Consider the following 19,573-nt stretch of genomic DNA (forward strand, 5'->3'; position numbering starts at 1 on the left):
ACATACATATACATACATGTCTCATGCTAGAAATAAGATATAAAGAGAGTTAAAATGTTTGTATACATTTTAGGATTTAGGGTTTAATCACGTTAAACTTTCAGGCAACATTCGATTTCCACCCACGAAAATCTGTGGAAAACGAAATGCTATTTATTAAATACTAGCTTTTACCCGCGGCTTCGCCCGCGTAATAAAAGTATTCATTAAGATTTTCATTTGGATCCGTAGGGACCGTAGGTTTCTCTGTAGGTATATTTATCTGCGATTATTTCGATTGCACATAATACTTTTGCTTGCAATGATTGTAGAAATATTACACATCGACCACAGCGTAGGTAATTCTATATACGCTGGGGAAACCTTTATAAACATCCCACATAGCCCGTATTTCGACACTATGATCGGTGGGTAAAAAGTACTTTTTTCTATTATCCCTTACAATTTTTTACATTTTGCTTATACTTATCGCAAACGTAATCTTCAAGCAAGCGAACAACGATCGTCTTAGAGCACATTGATTGTAAGAGACCGCCGACCGATTATCCGTATCCCGCTAACGATACCCATATTATCCGTATCCGTATCCGTATCCGTATCGCTATCGCTATCGCTATCGTTATCGCTATCGCTATCGCTATCCCTATCGCTATCCCTATCGCTATCCCTATCGCTATCCCTATCGCTTTCCCTATCGCTATCCCTATCCCTATCCCTATCCCTTATCAAGATGTTTAACGATATAACACTTTAAGTTCTCGCGCTTTGTACACATATTTAAAGTCACATACAGGTCGAACGCGATTAATTAACATTATTTTTACCTTTTTTCCCAACGTTTCGGCCAGGTTGCACTGGCCGTGGTCGCGGAAGACTGACGTCCCAGCAAAATGTCACCGGAGATGTAAACAACACAAAACTACCCGATATTAATTTATATAAATGTTCGGGGTAGACAAATAAATATAATCTACCCGCTTTTAGTTAATGTTTATTTCCCACCATGTTTATTTTAAAGGTAAAGTAATGTTAATTAATCGCGTTCGACCTGTATGTGACTTTAAATATATGTTTAATGATTTCTTATCAAGTGCTAAAATATAAAGTTTCATGGTTTATCATTTAAAATTAAGAAATCCCATACAAACTTTCAACCTCTTTTTCAACCCCTTCATCCCTTTTTTTCGAAATAAAAAGTAGCCTATGTTCTGTCTCAGGGTCTAAAGATTGTCTGTTCCAAATTTCATCAAAATCGGTTGCGTGGTTTAAGCGGGAAAGCGTAACAGACAGACAGACAGACAGACAGACAGACAGACAGACAGACAGACAGACAGACAGAGTTACTTTCGCATTTATAATATTAGTATGGATGGATAGTATGGATGAGCGATAATGCAAATTGGGGATCTAATGGCATTGACCACTTGTTTTCAATACTATTAGCAGAATTAAAATACGAGTTGGTACCTAGTACCTAATGGACACATTAATAAACGAAACAAATCCTCCTCTCGAAATCGAGTGGTATGAATTTAAATATCGCTTCCTCGTTTTTGATAAAATTGTTTTTTTCTTTTTTAAGAGCTCTGTAGCTCTTTGTCGGTTGAGTATGCTCCTCATTTTGCTATTCCCCGCTTTCCTACTTAGTTCTTGATACGACATGACACCGAGCTTCTCCTTGAGCCGGTCAACAAAACTCTTCCTGGGTATTTCTCGACCGCTTCTTCCTTTTACCTTTCCTTTAATAAATGGGTATCTTCTGGGCGAGCTCACTCCATCGTAGGCCATGTCTTTGCCTTTGACTAGTCTGTGGCCAAGAGTAAGCCCATTTATATAAAAAAAAGCTGTAAAGTTAATGAGTAGGACTTACTGTCAAACTGCTGCGTGGCCTGAGCGAGCAGCGAAGCGAAGACCCTGTCAGCGAGCGGCGGCGGCTGCGGCGGGCGGTCATCGTCGCTGCTGCTGTAGCGGTCGCCGCCCCACTCCAGCGAGCGCTGCCGGCGCACGGCGGCCGGCGTGCCGGCCAGCGTGCCGGCCAGCCCGCCGGACAGCCCGCTCAGCGAGCCGGCCTTGCTGCGTCGGCCGGCCCGCTCCATCCTACTCGTGCTCATGCCATTGCGTCAGAGCATCTGTGGACAATAACATACTAATTATTAAGAGCCAGTCAACTATTCAATCAGGCGTGTGGATTCCGTATAAATTAAAATTCTATAGAACCTCATCATTCGCAGCATGTCTTTTTAACCCCCGACGAAAAAACGACGGGGTGTTATTAGTTTGACGTTTCTGTCTGTCTGTCTGTTTGTCTGTCTGCCTGTGTGTGTGTGTCTGTATGTGGCATCGTAGCTCCCGAACGGATGAACCGATTTCGATTTAGTTCTTTTTATTTGAAAGCTGAGTTAGTCGGGAGTGTTCTTAGCCACGTTTCATGAAAATCGGTCCACTAGGTCGCGGTCGCGGGTTTATCAAAATTTATCAAAATTTTATTTTGTGGTTAGGTTAGTTATTTCCATAAATACCTTTCTATCGGACGAAGCCCCCTCTTCCTGGTAGACCAGCGTGATCAAACTCCTACAAGAGGAAAACCTGCCCGACCCGACAACCCAGGACAGAGCGTCCCGGCACCGCCGTAGAATTAGGAGAGCCGACCCTACATGAAGTGGGAAGAGGCAAAGAACAAGAAGAGACCTCTCATATCACCTTTATCTCTCACACAGTGCATATTCCACCTTTTCATCGGCTTTTCTCTCCCGCTTCCTCCTTCCACATACATACGCAATCAAATTCTATGAAACCTATGCCAATGAAAACGAAGTGGTCCTTTAAATTTTCTATTTTTGGAGTTGCAAAATAACACTGTACCGTCAAAACAAATTTTAATCGAAAACGTTCCGCTTATCACAAAACAAATTGTTTTACAATCTTCCATTCGTCCGTAAGAATACAAAAGCATATTGTTTGTTAACGGAAACGTCCGTTTAACAAATACCTTATCAGCGACGAAGGGCTGCGTAAGCTGCTCGAAACAAAGAATCGACACGATATTTTATCGAAGCGGTAACGACGTCGTGAACGGAAAAGAACAACTGTAATAAAGAGCCTACAAGTTGTTTGGTTAGCGACCCAATATAAACAGAAGTCGGCGGGCGTGCGTGGGCCCTAATCCGACGGATCGCGCCCGCGGCCTACCGGCGCAGACCGCATTAATTCTCCTATTGACTCAGTTAGTTTCACTGCAAACTTCTCTTTGCTCTGCCGTCACTTTGTGTATACTATTTCCTGGGATGGTCGCTTTTAATAGGCAGACTTTATGTTGCCAAGTTTATATTTAAATGCTCTACTCGTAACGATAAAGTTTACTAACTTTGACAAAATGCATTTCCTGATATTTTAAGTTGATAATATTTTTGGCACAATAAGTCAGAATTTCGAAATCAAATATGTATAAATAAAATTAGACATACATTATATACAGCCACCGTAAATAGTAAACGGACGAAACAACGCACCAGCCCTTTTGTGAAGAAGAAAGGGCGAACGCGGAAACCGGATTTTCATACCAATGTTGTTTTCCTCCCAAGATACAATTTTATTTATTTCAATAATATTATTTATTATTTATTTGTATGTCTTTCCCATCACGGAACAATGGTGTTCCGGACCTTTGGGAGGCGTGCGCGGGGCCGAAGCCAACGCGTAGAGACCCTTTTGACACTTTAATGAAATGTAAGGGGTACACCGAGCGGATGTTGCCCTTGCCCGTATCATGGGACACACGCAGAGGCAGCACCCGCCAGGGTGTAAGAACTATTTGAGAGTTAATGGAATGTAAAATGAACTGGGCTATTTTGATAAAAGTGATGGACTAAATACTGGGCTATGGATTAAAAACCGGACGCCTGCCTAGAAAAACGGTATCCAATTTTATTTCCGGCAGACGGTGACTCGTCCCCACCTTATTTATTTAAATATTACAATCAAAGGTAACAATAGTAAGTATACATATACAGCGCTCCACAAAACAACTATGGTATAAGTTTGACTGTGGAGTCAAGAAATCAATTAATACTTCTAAGAGTTCTAAGGTTAACAGTCAGTTAAAAAGTCCCTGATGAGGGATAACAGGATATCATCATCATCAAGGTTAACATTTGAGTACCTATAAACGGGTGCGTATCGATCGATATAACTTTTATTGATATATTTTTAGTCGTTATAACGATCATTTGATATAATTATTGAATCATATAACAACAAATAATATACTAACAAATTGTATAATTCTTATTTAATATAATGATCATTTTTTCGAATAACATTTATTATAACATACTTTGAGTATAATGCTTATTTCCGATAATAAATAAATTGTATAACACAAATTCTTTCTAAAGCACAGTTAGAATAAAAAAACAATTGTACAATAAATTAGATCCATCATTTACCAGAAAAGTAGATTAGGTTAGAACGGTGACCCCTACACACAACGCGCTGCTACCAGAAAAATAGGTTAGGTTAGGTTAGAACTGTGACCCTTAAACATGTGTACTGCAATCAGAAAAGTAGGTTAGGTTAGGTTAGAACTGTGATCCCTTCAAAAAAGAATAAAATTAATTCATGAAATGTTTTATACTGTTTGCTAGTTATATTATACTAGTCGTATATCAATAGATAGTTATACCATATACCTTATTATAAATAAGTGTTATACGAAAACATGACTATACAAAATAAAAGTAGATATTTTGTGGTTATACCAAATATTAATTATGTCAAATGAGTGATTATATCCTTTAAATATGTACGAAATGTTGTTATATCAAATGTTATTATACCAAAAAAAGTTATACCAATCATTACATACCCCCTATAAACATATAATAGGTTTGGCCCTAATTTCAATGTATCTACGTGGGTGTCCATTGGTCACTTATGTGATTGCAGTATTTTTAACCCCCGACGCAATAACGACGGGGTGTTATAAGTTTGACGTGTCTGTCTGTCTGTCTGTTTGTCTGTCTGCCTGTGTGTGTGCATGTCTGTGGCATCGTAGCACCCGAACGGATGAACCGATTTTGATTTAGTTTTTTCTGTCCGAAAGCTGAGTTAGTAGGGAGTGTTCTTAGCCATGTTTCATGAAAATCGGTCTACTATGTCGCGGTCGGGGGTTTTTTCAAAATTTTATTTTTTTATATACAGACGAGTTGATGTCGATAATAATGGACTTGATTCATATCAAAATGATGGCATGAATTGTGAATACAGTATGGATTTCCTGCCTTTAAATTACTCAAAGCAGAACATAGAACCGACGATGACAGATCTGGTCTAGCGCGTAGTGACCATGCCCTGCTAAGCCGCGGTCCTGGGTTCGAACCCGGTAAGGGCATTTATTTCTGTTTTTTTCCAGATACATGGATTTATTTGTATATTATATATATAGCTTAGCCTCGACGTTGTCTGGTAGAGAATGCTATAAAAGCATTAAGTCCGTCTTTTGTATTGCAGGATTTTTCTTTTATGCAATGAAGATTAAATAAATAAATATATATCGTTGTCTGAGTACCCGCAACACAAGCCTTGTTGAGCTTACCGTGGGACTCAGCCAGTCTGTGTAAGAATGTCCTTTTATATTTATTTATTTTATAGAAAGAAAGCCTCATTAAAATAATATAAAATTAAAAAATGTCATTATTAAAAGGTAGCTTTTATGTGAATGTAACAATAAGACGTTAAACAGTATCGAGCCCCAGGACCGAGCAACAATTGTTAAGGCTAGCTGCACTCATTTCTCATTTCGTATCGGCAAAATAAACAGAGGCGGTTTCATTAGAGATTCGCCGACATTCCACAGAGCTAAGAATCATAAAGATTTATGCTTATTTAATTAATTATAATTATATGTTCTTTAAAAACTCACTTTGCCGGAAGAAAGAAAATGCGAACTTTCTACGTCAACCCTTTGCGTTTACATTTTATAAATTTGCCTACTGACGAAGATGGTAATGGTAAACTAAATATACAATTTTTGGCTGCCATTCCAAAAAGTTAATTGATTAAACTACTAATTGATTGAACTTTAATAGAGAGGATGGCTTTACTTTACCACCGGCTTGGGATCCAGTAGTACATCTGATAATGGAACAAGCACGACGAAGGCTGTGAGGCATTTGTGTTGTATGGTGTTGGACATTTGCAGTTTGTTTCTTTGTCAATTTTGTGTAGATTAATTGGTTAATTTTTTTTTTTTAACAGAGTAATGTTTTTTTTTTTTTTTAATATTGTATAACTAGCTTTATTAATAGTGTGTGAACCTGCCTTAGAAATCTATATTATTTGTGGTCATGGTTCGTTAATATTTCTTGTAAGTGGGTAGCTTTTGCACATTTTAATTTTTCCTCAGTCACCCGTTGACCACGAACGCTGTAAAGAGTTCGAAACGTCGGGATGTATTTTAAATTCATTATACGCGATTTAATCCGTTTCCATAGTTTTATTTTTAATTGATTAAATTTATAATTTACTGCTAATATTATAGAGCTTAGAATAAAATGAATAAACATATTCAATAAATTACCTGATGTAATAAAAGGCATGAGTACTGAACGACGCTTCACTCGTGAACTCAAAACGTTTTGCACAACTAAACATACTACTCTGTGAGAGAGTTTCTCGAAGAGTAATGTGTCAAAATAAACCTTAGATGGGAGAATTATTATTAACAGGAAATTGATCTTGTCAATTATATCTTTTTTTTTTAATTTATCATTTTAATTTTTATAATTTAATGCAATGATTTTATTGTGATTTTGAAATACCTATGATTATTCTACCTAATAGTAAATAGTATATGAAAGATGAATGTGACGATTTACAATTAATAAAAATAAATATTGTAACGCCATCACCGCAATACACCCAACAACTGCACTATGGATGATTAGTTCCAGTGTCACCGCTAGATGGCGCCAGTGGAAAAAACAGAACACGCTAACGTTTGGTCAACGTAGAATCATGACCCCCCGGCGTCGACCGAGTATCGTTGTACTCTCACAGTAGGAACTAGCTTACTGCACGCTCTATGCCTTAACCTTTGCTTAAGCATACGAGTGTCTTCTAGCTAAGTAAACCTACCTAGCCATGCTTGCATCCACCTTTGCTGGGTCATGCAGGTTCAGTGAGGTATCACTAACTTGTAACCTTGTCAATAAAGTCTAGATTCGTACACTCGGCTTTCTCTTCACTTCGCCAAACGCCATCCCGCCTTACAATATTCTATTTATTTATTAAGAGAATATTCTTCTTCTTATTTCAATCCTGTTGGAGTGTAAGAGACTAGAAGCTTGAATTATATTCCTCAATTGACTCCCTAATATCCTTACTTACTTCACTAGCTCGTGACCCAAAGAGGAGCTTGGGCCCCCGACACAAGATCGCCACTCTATGCTATCCTGCGTCACTTTACGCCATTTGTGTACACCAAGGACGGACAGATTAGGACTTCTTCACACCAGCCATATTTGGGACGCCTACGCGGATATGGGATGTAAATGAAGTGACATGGATTGAGATGGGTTTGCTAAGATGGTTCGGGTATGTGGAGAGGATGGATCGAAGAGTCTATAATAAATAATAATAATTAATAAATAATAAAATTTTGGAAATGGAAAACCTATTCAGGCGAACTTTTCTCGGCCTTATCAAGGAAATATTGCAAAAAAGCTAGGCCAGAAGTGCTCAAAACCGAAGAGCATGTATGAGGATCGTTATGAAAGTGCGTGAAGCGAAAGTCATTTGTCAGGTTCTCTGGGAAACAGACGTGATTGTATGTAACATTAATGTTAGCTTGCCGGGTCTATCGGTTCGTGGGTAGCCAGACGGCGGCTAATAGCGCGTCTGATAGACCGCTCGGTTTAATATAAAGTAGATTCCCTGTTTACCCGCCGCGTCGCGTTCATAAACGCGCCATCGGCACACAGACGACGGATAAACAATTTTTAAGGTTCCCTGCTTTCAAATTGCAGATACAGAACATTCTCGAAATTCTGGCTAAAATTGTCATGATTTTTACATTTTACGCAGTCTTTTTTCCAAGACGAGACCACGAGAACAATGACGTTGGTTCTCAAAATGTCTCAAAAAACGATTAGTTTGAAAACACTGGATTGAGCCCCGTGTTACAAAATTGAAATATACAGTAGCGAAAAACCTAACCACAAAATTAAAATTTTGAAAAAACCCCCGACCGCGACATAGTAGACCGATTTTCATGAAACATGGCTAAGAATACCCCCGACTAACTCAGCTTTCAGACAAAAAAAAACTAAATCTAAATCGGTTCATCCGGTCGGGGGCTACGATGCCACAGACAGATACACACAGACAGACAGACAAACAGACAAACAGACAGACAGACACGTCAAACTTAGGTAAGGTCAGTGTGGGGAAGACCGTCTACCCGGAAAGACCGTCTATTGACTATAACTTTTGTGTTTATATATCTACGCCTCTCACACCTCCGAATGTATATCAGTTTTTCATCCTGAAGCTATTGGTCTTCAATACACATTCCTAGGACGAACACTAGTTAACAATAAACTTGATTCGAGTTTCGAGCTCGAGCATCGAGTTCAACATGGTTCAGCAAAATATTAAAATAAAATAGAAGCAGTCGGAATATTTGTATATCATATATGTAACGTAGTCATTTAATAACTGTTCTTTCTGACTAGTACTATTAATCTACTCAAAACGCGTTCAATTTCTTGTTTTATGTTCTGAAATATGTAACTTAGAAATTGGGCCTACTCAGAAAGTCCGGCATAAAAGAGAAAGGCAAGACCGGCATACGATAAACAAGGAGTTGCCAACCTTTTTTAGGCTTTATTGGAAATAAGTCGAGTGTAAACAATATCAATATATAAGTACGTTTTTGGCTTATGATAATTGTACCGTTTTAGATTTTAACTTCGAAATACAGTTTTGGTAATGATTCGTATGGTGTAACTAATATCATTCGAAAGTATTAAATAAAAATAACAGTTGTGAAGAATTATAAGTGGTGAACAGAACTAAGCCTACTTGCGATTAAATAACGACTTTAAAACGCCCTTGTAAAAAAAAATAACTTGGTATTAACAATGCCAATTTGACGTATTTTAACAAAGGCTGTAATGGATAAATAGTGGGTAGTATTTTTTTATTTAGCATTTAATAGTACATTGTGCATCAAGAGAAGGAACTTGAATATTACTAACGAGAGTAAGTTAAATCGCGACGGCATGCCAGAGCGATTTAAAGACTCGAGTTTGTAATATTCATACTCCCCGAGTTACACACAATGTTTTTCATCACACTTGCAATATAAAATTATGTAAAAAGATAAAAAAAAATTGAATAAGGTACTAGAAATTTCATAACTCCCTTGGGAGAGCGATTTTTCTATAACTCACTCTCCGCCTGCGTGCAAAATCACATTTAGAGTGCGAGCATGATAAAAAAATAACGCGAACATTCATACTGTAGTGACTATAGCAAAACCAAGCATTGCTAAGAAATGTTACCAAACTAATTCACGTATCTTAATATCCTATTACGTTTTCTTAATAACATAGTTTCAAAATCAGATAAGTAGTTGGATTTATATGAGCCTGTAATATCGTGACTAAATTGTATTCGCAGGTGTTCGTTGGAAAAACATTATAATGCAATATCTGGACCTGAAAAGAAAAGGTTATGAACCCCATCTACGGGGAATATGCCGGTCTTGCCTTATAAATAGAAAAATGCTTATATGTTCAAAATTTCAACGTTATTTTAATAATTATCTAGCACATTCTGCCCCGTTATTAGTAAAATAACAATGATCATGATTTTGGAACCTAGTCTCATATGAAATTACGCGACAACAAGCACTAGACGGTCTTTCCGTGCTCATCGCGGGAGAACGGTCAACCCGCCGAGCCTCAAAAAATGTGATTTTTATCACTTAAAAGTACCTTATTTCACCAAAATACTGTAAAAGCTTTGTAAAATATAATATTTGCTATCCCATTGGACCATGCGCATTACGCCAGACTGCATTAATTATAGAGTTTTATCCACTCAAACTTTATTTCAAATAAACTATGCCGGTCTTGCCCGCACTGACCTTATAACACCCGTTGTTTTTGCGTCGGGGGTTAAAAACAATGTATCATATTTTTTCGTAGGTACACATTTACATACATATAACCAGTCACATTTCCTTCGCCACGAAGCGTGAACGATTTTGACTTAGGTACAATATTTATCATAAGTATAATATGTAAATGCGGACAAATTCTATGGCTAGTGTATGGCTGAATGTACTCATGTTAAAATTTGTCTTAAGTAAATATCATACTGACATCACACAGTGACATCGACACGACACTTCTGTGCCTATGATAACATTATTACTCAGTGTCAATATTTACTTGTTAAGCAAGCCATGTAAGGCAAAGTGTCACTGTCGGACGACAATTGTCAGTGTCGGTGAAGCAGGCCACTGACTACTTTGTGTGCAATATTTTGTCATAACAAGTTGAATCCGTCACACTAAGGGACCGGCCACATCAGAGCGTCGCGTGTCTCGGGGCGCGCAACGGACGTCTGCGCCACGCCGCCTCAGGGCGCGCTTACGTCCTTCCTATACAAAATGTACCGAGAGACGTTTTTTGAATTACATTCAGGTGGCGTGGCGCGGACGTCCGTTGCGCGCCCCGAGACACGCAACGCTTAAGTGGGAACGCTGGCTTAGACTTGTTTCAAATCTTATCCCCATTTTTAGCAACACAAGCATTATTTCGCGTCACGTATAAAATAAGCGGCAGGCCAATGTAGCACAAAGCATGAGAAATATGGCCGCGCGCCGCCGGCTGTATTAAAACTGCATCTCGCATTGTTCACACATCTACAAGTTAAACATATATAGTATTATAGGATTTATAGGTATACAGACTATATATAAATAGGTTTAGGTAAATACAGAATATATATAAATAGGTTTAGGTAAATAGGTAAATAGTTCACACAGAATAAATAAATAAATATTGGAGGAACATCTTAGTGCGTTTTCAGATTATCCGATTCGATATCGGATGGATATATTAGATGATATAGAAGGATTTCAAAGGCAAAAACGTGGCAAAAATCAAAGATGGCGGCTTGAATGTATGGGTTATCAGTCCTACATTCGATATCGGATCGGATAATGTGAAAACACACTTATACTGATCAACGATAGTACCTGTCCCCAAACTAAGCATAGATTGTACTGTTGGTGCTGGTGCTAAGCGAACACACAAACATTTAGACTTGTATTTTGTATCTTATTTACATACCTATTCAAATAAATAAATATTGTGCGACATCTTACACAAGAATTGCGACATTGTTCTTCATCGAACAATGCCTCCTAAATATGACCCCGGCTACAAAGACACTATAACACTTCTACTACAGTTCTTGCGCTTTGTACACATATTTAAAGTATCTTTTGTGTCATCTCCGGCTCCGGTGACAATTTGCTGGGACGTCAGTCTTCCGCGACCACAGCCAGTGCAACCTGCCCGAAACTATGGAAAAAAGTTAAAATAATGTTAATTAATCGCGTTCGACTTGTGTGTCCCTTTAAATATATGTACACAGATACCAGTTATTTCAATCTTTCATTGTCAAAGCATTAGACAACAGTGCTTGTTCAGATATAATTGAGCATCTCAGCAGCTCCGCTATAACTGTTGGAGAATGCACCATGTGAAATATGGCCGCACGCCGCCGGCTGTATTAAAACTGCATCTCGCACTGACCTTCCTCAGATATCTAGTTTACATACTCATTTTTAAATGACTATAAAAATACCTTTCTGTAAGCTCAACCACTCTAAATAAGAACTGAGGTGCCATCAATGCAACATATTATTTAATATATATATAATACCTATATTATTTAATATCACGTCACGTATATGTCGCAGTCGGATTGTAAAGCATAGTTAATTTAGAATTGGTACGCGATGGGAGGAATTTAATTTTTAAATGAAAAGAAAAAAGTAAACAATATTTTTTATTGCAGAATATAAAAGATCGTTTATTAATTTATAGCGTGTCACATATATTTCAATCATTCAGTATGTTTATGCACAAAATTACGGACTTTTCTGAAAATAGTATTCATCATCCTCTGAACAAGATTTTCATCCATCTTTTTTGTCTGTTGATTCCGTGTGGACCGCAAGGAGTGGATATTTTGAATTATTTTGCCACTATTATTTAATTGTCCTTTAATGAAATAATGATTTGGGCAATAATTATTGCCTAGTAGTTTTCTGGAAATTCAACAATTTAGCAATTTTTGACCCAGACCAAGGGGATTTTTCACGTATCTGTTCACAGTGCATTTTCGCCGGTCAACGTCCATCATCAATAACTTACAAACGCAAAAAGTTAGATCAACCAAATTTCTAATATAGAGTTATCAACGTATTAAAATTAAGATGTGATTATCAGTTTTTTTTTTATTTTTAAATATATTTTTTTTATTCGTCGCTAAACGCGTGCCAATACTATGTTAACTATGCTTTATAATCCGCCCAATACTATACCCTCCGCCGCCGCGCCGCTTAAGAGGATACTGTAAAAACCCCCTCTCCCCACCTTTACGTTACCTTAAACCCAAAGACCCATTGACCCAATAACTAATCTAAATCTCAAGGAACCCTAAAAGCAAATCTACTTTAACTATCTGTCTCTGTCTTGCATTTAAACGTTTGGCCATAAAAGTGATGTGATCGTCTAGTAAGTGGTAGGACCCCGTAGTTGTGCGTAGTAACCCCTGGTTCTTTAACAAGGAGGAGAGTTGCATACCTTACAAAACTGGAATTTAATGAAACTAAGATAATTAATTAAAGGTAATTTACTATAAAGTTTTAGATCTTAGAAAGTTAGATTATATTAAAGTTAGGTTATTATGAGAAGTAGATAAATAACAAAAGCAAAGTAACAAAGAACATGTTTTAATCAATGTAATATAACAAACACAATAATAATTTAGTTAAGTAATCATTCATGTAATTGTACTATACTGCAGAATCTGGATACTGGAACTCTCGTCAGTCGTTGGAGTTGGTTGACAATAGCAGTAGCTCAGCTGGAGTAGAAACAGTGGTCCTTGTAGTCCTTCCAGGTGCAACGATGTAGATAATAAATACATAAACATAAAAAAGGTTTTTGGTAAAAATCCCCAACTCCTACTTATGACTCCTGTCGCACGAGAAGCGTCGGATAAGCCGAAGTGACTCTAAAGTTATGGAATTTAACCTAATAAAATCTGAATGCTAAAACTAACGCTTCCTATACTAGGTGGGGTATGGAGTCTCCCTAAACCAATCACTGTGGGAAAATCCCTCGATTGGGCTTCCTAATCCCTACCTCCCTATTCCTAGGAGTATAAGACTCAGCGAATGGCTAAAAAACGTTTCACAATTCCTAATGGTATTCCGATGATTGAAACGTCAAGTATTCACCAGAAACCCCTACCTACTTCATTTCACTCTAAGCTAATCCCATAAACCAATCCCAAAAGCTGTAAGCTTTGATGACAGTTCCGTAGATCAATTTATACCCTTAGGTAATAAATGCAATAGGCCTTAGCCTTAATATGACCTTAGTCAGACTGTAAGCTTTGATGGCAGATCCGTAGATCATTTTTACCCTTAGGTAATAATTGTAATAGGCCTTAGCCTTAATATGACCTTAGTCAGACTGAAAGCTTTGATGGCAGATCCGTAGATCATTTTTACCCTTAGGTAATAATTGTAATAGGCCTTAGCCTTAATATGACCTTAGTCAGACTGAAAGCTTTGATGGCAGATCCGTAGATCATTTTTATACCCTTAGGTAATAATTGTAATAGGCCTTAGCCTTAATATGACCTTAGTCAGGAATACAATTCATTAGGTATAAGTTGCGCGAATCGACTGTTTCTATTATACAGTACGACTCCTAACTCTGCGTTCCGCTCGGTTAGTGCACTTAAACCATAAAATGTCCACCTGAACATTATGTCAAACAGCAGCGAAGAAATAACATAGATCTTACTTCGTGCCATCAAAATGAACTGAAATTTCATATCAACCAGCAGTGAAGAAATAATAAAGATCTTACTTCGTGCCATCAAAATGAACTGATATTTCATAAATGTTAAAAAACATTATCAAAATTAATTTCAATCAAATATTCAAAATCTTTTAAGTAGAAACAGCTAATAATAATATAGAAAAGAAAATAATATAGATGGTAAAATTATACCAATGATGTTTTTCAACATACGTGAGAGAGGATTGTCCACATATGGACTTTTTAGGAATATGGTGCATAATGTATTCATTATATTTCAGTAATGCAATAATTCTATGTTAACTCATCGTATTTGTTGTTTATATTGACGAGTAACATTTGTTCACATTAAATATATTATTTGGGACATAATCCCCCATAAAGAACTTTTAGTAATATGTTGCATAGTGTATTCATCATATTTCAGTAATGCAATAAGTCTATGTTAACTCATCTAATTTGTTGTTAATATTGACGAGTAACATTGGTACACATTAAATATATTATTTGTGACATAATTCCCTATATTCATTATATTTCAGTAATGCAATAAGTCTGTGTTAACTCATCGTATTTGTTGTTTATATTGACGAGTAACATTTGTACACAGTAAATATATCATTTGGGACATAATTCCCCATATTCATTGTATTTGAGTAATGCAATAAGTCTGTGTTAACTCATCGTATTTGTTGTTTATATTGACGAATAACATTTGTACACATTAAATATATCATTTGGGACAGTGTGTAGTTGGCTGGAACAAACATGTTTATCCTTATCATAAGGAAGCCAGGCTCCATTTTCAGATATGGGTTTCACGCGGTAAGCCGTCAAATGGGCACTTTTATGAGCGGATGGCGGAAACCAAGCGCATTTTTAAATCAAGACTGAAATGGTGCCAGGACAATGCGGATCGGATAAAGATGGATGTTTTAGCCTGTAATCATGCTAAAAAAGATTTTAAAAATTTCTGGAAACAGACCAACAAACTTAACCCCAGACCGTGTGTCCCCCTCGGTGTCGATGGTATTAGTGAGCCCACTGAAGTGGCTAATATGTTTAGGGAAAGCTTTTCAGTTAAACCGTCCAGCGTTCCTCGGGCGGAGACGAGTGTCGCGGGAAGGGCAGGGTCGCCAATGAAATTTGACGCGTCGGAGGTCGCTTCGGTTATAAGGTATATGGCTAGAGGTAAGTCTCCGGGTCATGATGGTATTAGTGTGGAGCATTTCAAGCATGCCGGAGTGCATCTGCCGCGCGTGTTGGCGATGTTTTACACCCTGGCCTTGCGTCACTCGTATCTGCCTGGCGAATGTATGAAAACGGTGGTTGTACCAGTAATCAAGAATAAAACTGGAGATCCGTCTGACAAGGCCAACTATAGACCCATATCATTAGCAACTACGGTAGCCAAGGTGTTGGACAGTTTGCTTGATCGACAATTGTGTAAACATATTAAGTTACACGATGCCCAGTTTGGCTTCCGAGCAGGGTTATCAACTGAAACAGCAATTTTATGTCTCAAGCACACTGTCCGATACTACACTGATAGGAAAACGCCAGTTTACGCTTGTTTCCTTGACCTATCAAAAGCTTTTGATATGGTGTCTTACGACCTTCTTTGGCATAAGCTTCGTACGGAGACGGACGTACCGGAGGATGTTATAGGTATTTTTGATTATTGGTATAATAACCAAATTAATGTGGTCAAGTGGGGAAATGCCTTTTCTGAAGAGTACAGGTTGAAGTGCGGGGTGAGGCAGGGGGGGTTAACCTCACCGCGTCTCTTTAACCTGTACATTAATGCGCTCATAGAGGGTCTCAGTAGCACAAGAGTCGGATGCGCAATTGCCGGAGAAATGGTAAATAATATCAGCTACGCTGATGACATGGTGCTCTTGGGACCCTCTGTCTGTGCAATCAGAAAACTCCTAAATAAGTGCGAGGAGTATGCGTTGACCCACGGCCTCAGGTACAATGTGGCTAAAAGTGAGGTTCTTGTTTTCCAGCCGCGTGAGCATAAGGTGGATAGGGTACCGGAAATCTCGCTGTACGGGATACCTCTGAATAGGACCAATAAGTTCAAGTACCTGGGTCACTGGGTCGATGAGAGCCTCTCAGACGATCCAGACATCGAGAGGGAGCGCAGGGCGTTGGCTGTCCGGGGTAACATGGTGGCTCGCAGGTTTGCACGTTGTTCAAGAGAAGTTAAAATAACTCTGTTCAAGGCATATTGCCAATCTTTTTACACGTGCAGCCTGTGGGTCAACTATACTCAGAGGGCAATCAACGCCTTGCGCGTTCAGTACAATAATGTACTCAGGATGTTGTTGGGTCTTTCGAAGTTCTGCAGCGCTTCAGGTATGTTTGCGGATACACGAATAGATGGCTTCCAGGCCATTATCCGCAAACGGACTGCTTCCCTTATGAGCCGCGTTCGTGTGAGCCCCAACAGCATTCTGAGTCTGGTGGCTAATAGGCTGGATTGTCCTATAGCAAGGCACTGGGATAGTCTCCATGTTCCCCCACTCCCTTAATTTATGTTCTATATTTTAGTTCTTAAGCTTCGGACATTTGAATAGAATTTGACTGCGCATGCTTGCAAATTTTAATGTTTTATAAATTATTGAATATTATTAATTTATTATTATTATTGGTTGTTATACATTTTTATTTTTGATTATAAGAATTATTGAGTTATCGAATTATTTGATATATCAGTGCACAGTGAAATTGTTTTAAATGTATATCCTTGATTTAATTTAATGTAATTTGATATAAGTACCTAAGTTTTCATTGTAATTTTCTTTTCTTTCTTTCTTTTCTTTTGTGAATATGTGTATCTATGGACTAAAGTTGCCTGAAATAAATGATTTAATAAAAAAAAAAATAATTCCCCATATTCATTTTATTTGAGTAATGCAATAAGTCTGTGTTAACTCGTCGTATTTGTTGTTTATGTTGACGAGTAACATTTGTACACATTAAATATATTATTTGGGACATAATTCTCCATATTCATTATATTTGAGTAATGCAATAAGTCTGTGTTAACTCATCGTATTTGTTGTTTATATTGACGAGTAACATTTGTTCACATTAAATATATTATGTGTACTCAAATAGTAATCAAAATACATAATAAACAAAATAATCATCTAATCATATGATATTATGATATAGTTATTTCCTTAGGAAAACATCGTAAAGTCACTTCTTTTATCAAACCGTAATTCAGAACACTAAACAAAAAAATATCACTCTCTTCTTTACTTTACACTCAGTCAATTTGTGTAGGTAGGAATGTCCAATAATATTTATTTATTTATTTATCATCTTTAAATTTATACTACAGTATCAAGATTGCTTAGTCTTGCTTAAATTCATAATCAAAAGTAAAACTGCTTTATTGTAAATCAAATCAAATCAAATCAAATACTTTACCTAACTACCAACGCTAATGCGTTGGGATATAAGCGTTCTCTTTTAACAACCGCTTTACATCAGGCGAGTCGTATGCTTGTTTGCCACCGACGTAGTATAAAAAATACGTATAATTGAATGACACTTACTTAATGTACATATCATACAAAACAACTTTTAAATTCAAGTAAACACAGTAACAACACGCCCAGTATAAGTTGATCCCGACGCGCTCAGTTATCCACCAATAGACACAGTGTAATTTAAAATGGCCGTCCGCCTCGCGTCGCGTCGAACGTGCAATCCAAATTATTTTCGACTTTTAGAAATACACTAAGAAATCACTATTCATATACACAGTAAATATTAAAACAACTACTAGATCGCATTGAAACACGATATTGGATTAATTCACAGAATATATATTAGTACGTTAAATAGAATATCGAAAGTACAGAATTCGCGACTAAGTGTCGTGTCGTCGCGAGTCGCAACAATCCGCCATTTTGAAATTTGAAGGTCAAATCCCAACGCTCGCCGGCCCGCGGCGTGGCTAGTACCGAATCTGTAACGTTACGTCACGGGAATAATTCGCATGTCATTTTCGCTCGGTTTAACGCGATGCCTTTTTAATCTAAATTGTTTGTAATTGATACATAACGATAGGCAAATACTTAAAACTACGTGGTGAAAGTATACTTGCAATAACAGTGTAATAATGAACTAAAATTATAACCGCGAAGATCTAATCTTACGTACTTTGTAGACTTGTCACAGAGCCGGGATGTAGAGTTGAATCTTTAAATTATCAACACTTTATTAACTTTTTGTGTATGTGAAAAATAATGGAAAGCAATAAGCATTGTGTTATAAACTGTGTTTGTGTCTTAGTGAATTGGTTAGTGAAATATTTACACTATAAAAGCAAGCTAGTGTCCCGATGGATTGTAAATGTAAAAAGGTATGTAGCTAAAATAGTTTTATTGCAATTACGTACTTAAAGCGGGGTTCTTTAGTTTATGCCACACGAACTATATAGTATTATTTAAATAACACACATAAAAATGCCAATGAAAACCGTCACGTAATTAATTATGTAGTTCACTTGCGCACTAAAATTATTAAAGAATAATTAATACCTGTTTTCTTAATGTCAGAATGCCTTCGATGGCTAGCTCCTTCATTCTGCATAACTATTGGCTTACTCACCAAATCTCCTTTTTCTGAACTATGCAAACCTTAGCTCCAGCCTCCTCCGTAATCACAAAGTACTTCTTCAAGCTTCTCGAATCGAATTACCTATTCTTATAATGTTATCTCTTCAACGTTCCCGAACCTAATGACCCCATCTGACGCTGCGCTCAGAGTTTTATTCCCCCGAATATGACGCATGCGCTGTTCTTGGTGACGCTCCCCAAACGCCCGGGGACGCGCTTCTCTAGCGTCTCATTGGTTGAAGTTTTTCGTCCAAAGTTCCGCTTTCCTCGATAACAACGCTTACGGCAATAGTTTAAAGAATGTTTGATTTTGTAAGTTACGCTAACTTTAATATTTTTATCCCGATTTACTGCTTTCCTCGATAATAACGCTTTTGGCAACAGTTTTAGAAATGTTGATCTTTGTAAATTATGTACGTTTGAATTCCGGGAATAATTATTATTTTTCCATACTATTAGACGTTTACTTCTAATATAAGTTATTAAAATTGTTTATTATAATTACACCTAAGTAAGGGTGTTTTAATAATTATCTCCTATGATTTGAACCGAGGACTGTGTGGTCCGTTACATCTGCCCCTTTTATTTTCGTTTGATTCAAGATAACATCTTTGTGTTAAACGAAAATAACCAACAAAATAATTCAGTTATTGAAATTTTCAATTTCCTGGAATTTTTGTTTCTAAGCATATTTAATTACAAATACTGTATTCAAATAGTGTAACTATTTGATTAGAATATTACTTATTATGAAATCATACAACACAAAATTAACATAGACAATTGTCTAAAAGA

At 37.2% G+C, this 19,573-nt stretch overlaps 2 protein-coding genes across 2 annotated transcripts in view; both read right to left on the reverse strand.

Annotated features, from left to right (window-relative positions):
- Positions 1–2,096, reverse strand: part of LOC125228658 — a 229,482-nt gene extending 227,386 nt beyond the window's left edge. Inside the window, exon 1 of the mRNA XM_048133313.1 lies at positions 1,871–2,096. Coding sequence (XP_047989270.1) covers positions 1,871–2,096 — 226 coding nt within the window. The remainder of the gene's footprint in view (positions 1–1,870) is intronic.
- Position 2,097: 1 nt separating this feature from the next.
- The window catches only part of LOC125228659 (zinc finger MYM-type protein 1-like), a 128,070-nt gene continuing 110,594 nt past the window's right edge, over positions 2,098–19,573 (reverse strand). Inside the window, exon 2 of the mRNA XM_048133314.1 lies at positions 2,098–2,129. Coding sequence (XP_047989271.1) covers positions 2,098–2,129 — 32 coding nt within the window. The remainder of the gene's footprint in view (positions 2,130–19,573) is intronic.

This window comes from Leguminivora glycinivorella, chromosome 8 (assembly GCF_023078275.1).
Source record: "Leguminivora glycinivorella isolate SPB_JAAS2020 chromosome 8, LegGlyc_1.1, whole genome shotgun sequence".
Classification (NCBI taxonomy): domain Eukaryota; kingdom Metazoa; phylum Arthropoda; class Insecta; order Lepidoptera; family Tortricidae; genus Leguminivora; species Leguminivora glycinivorella.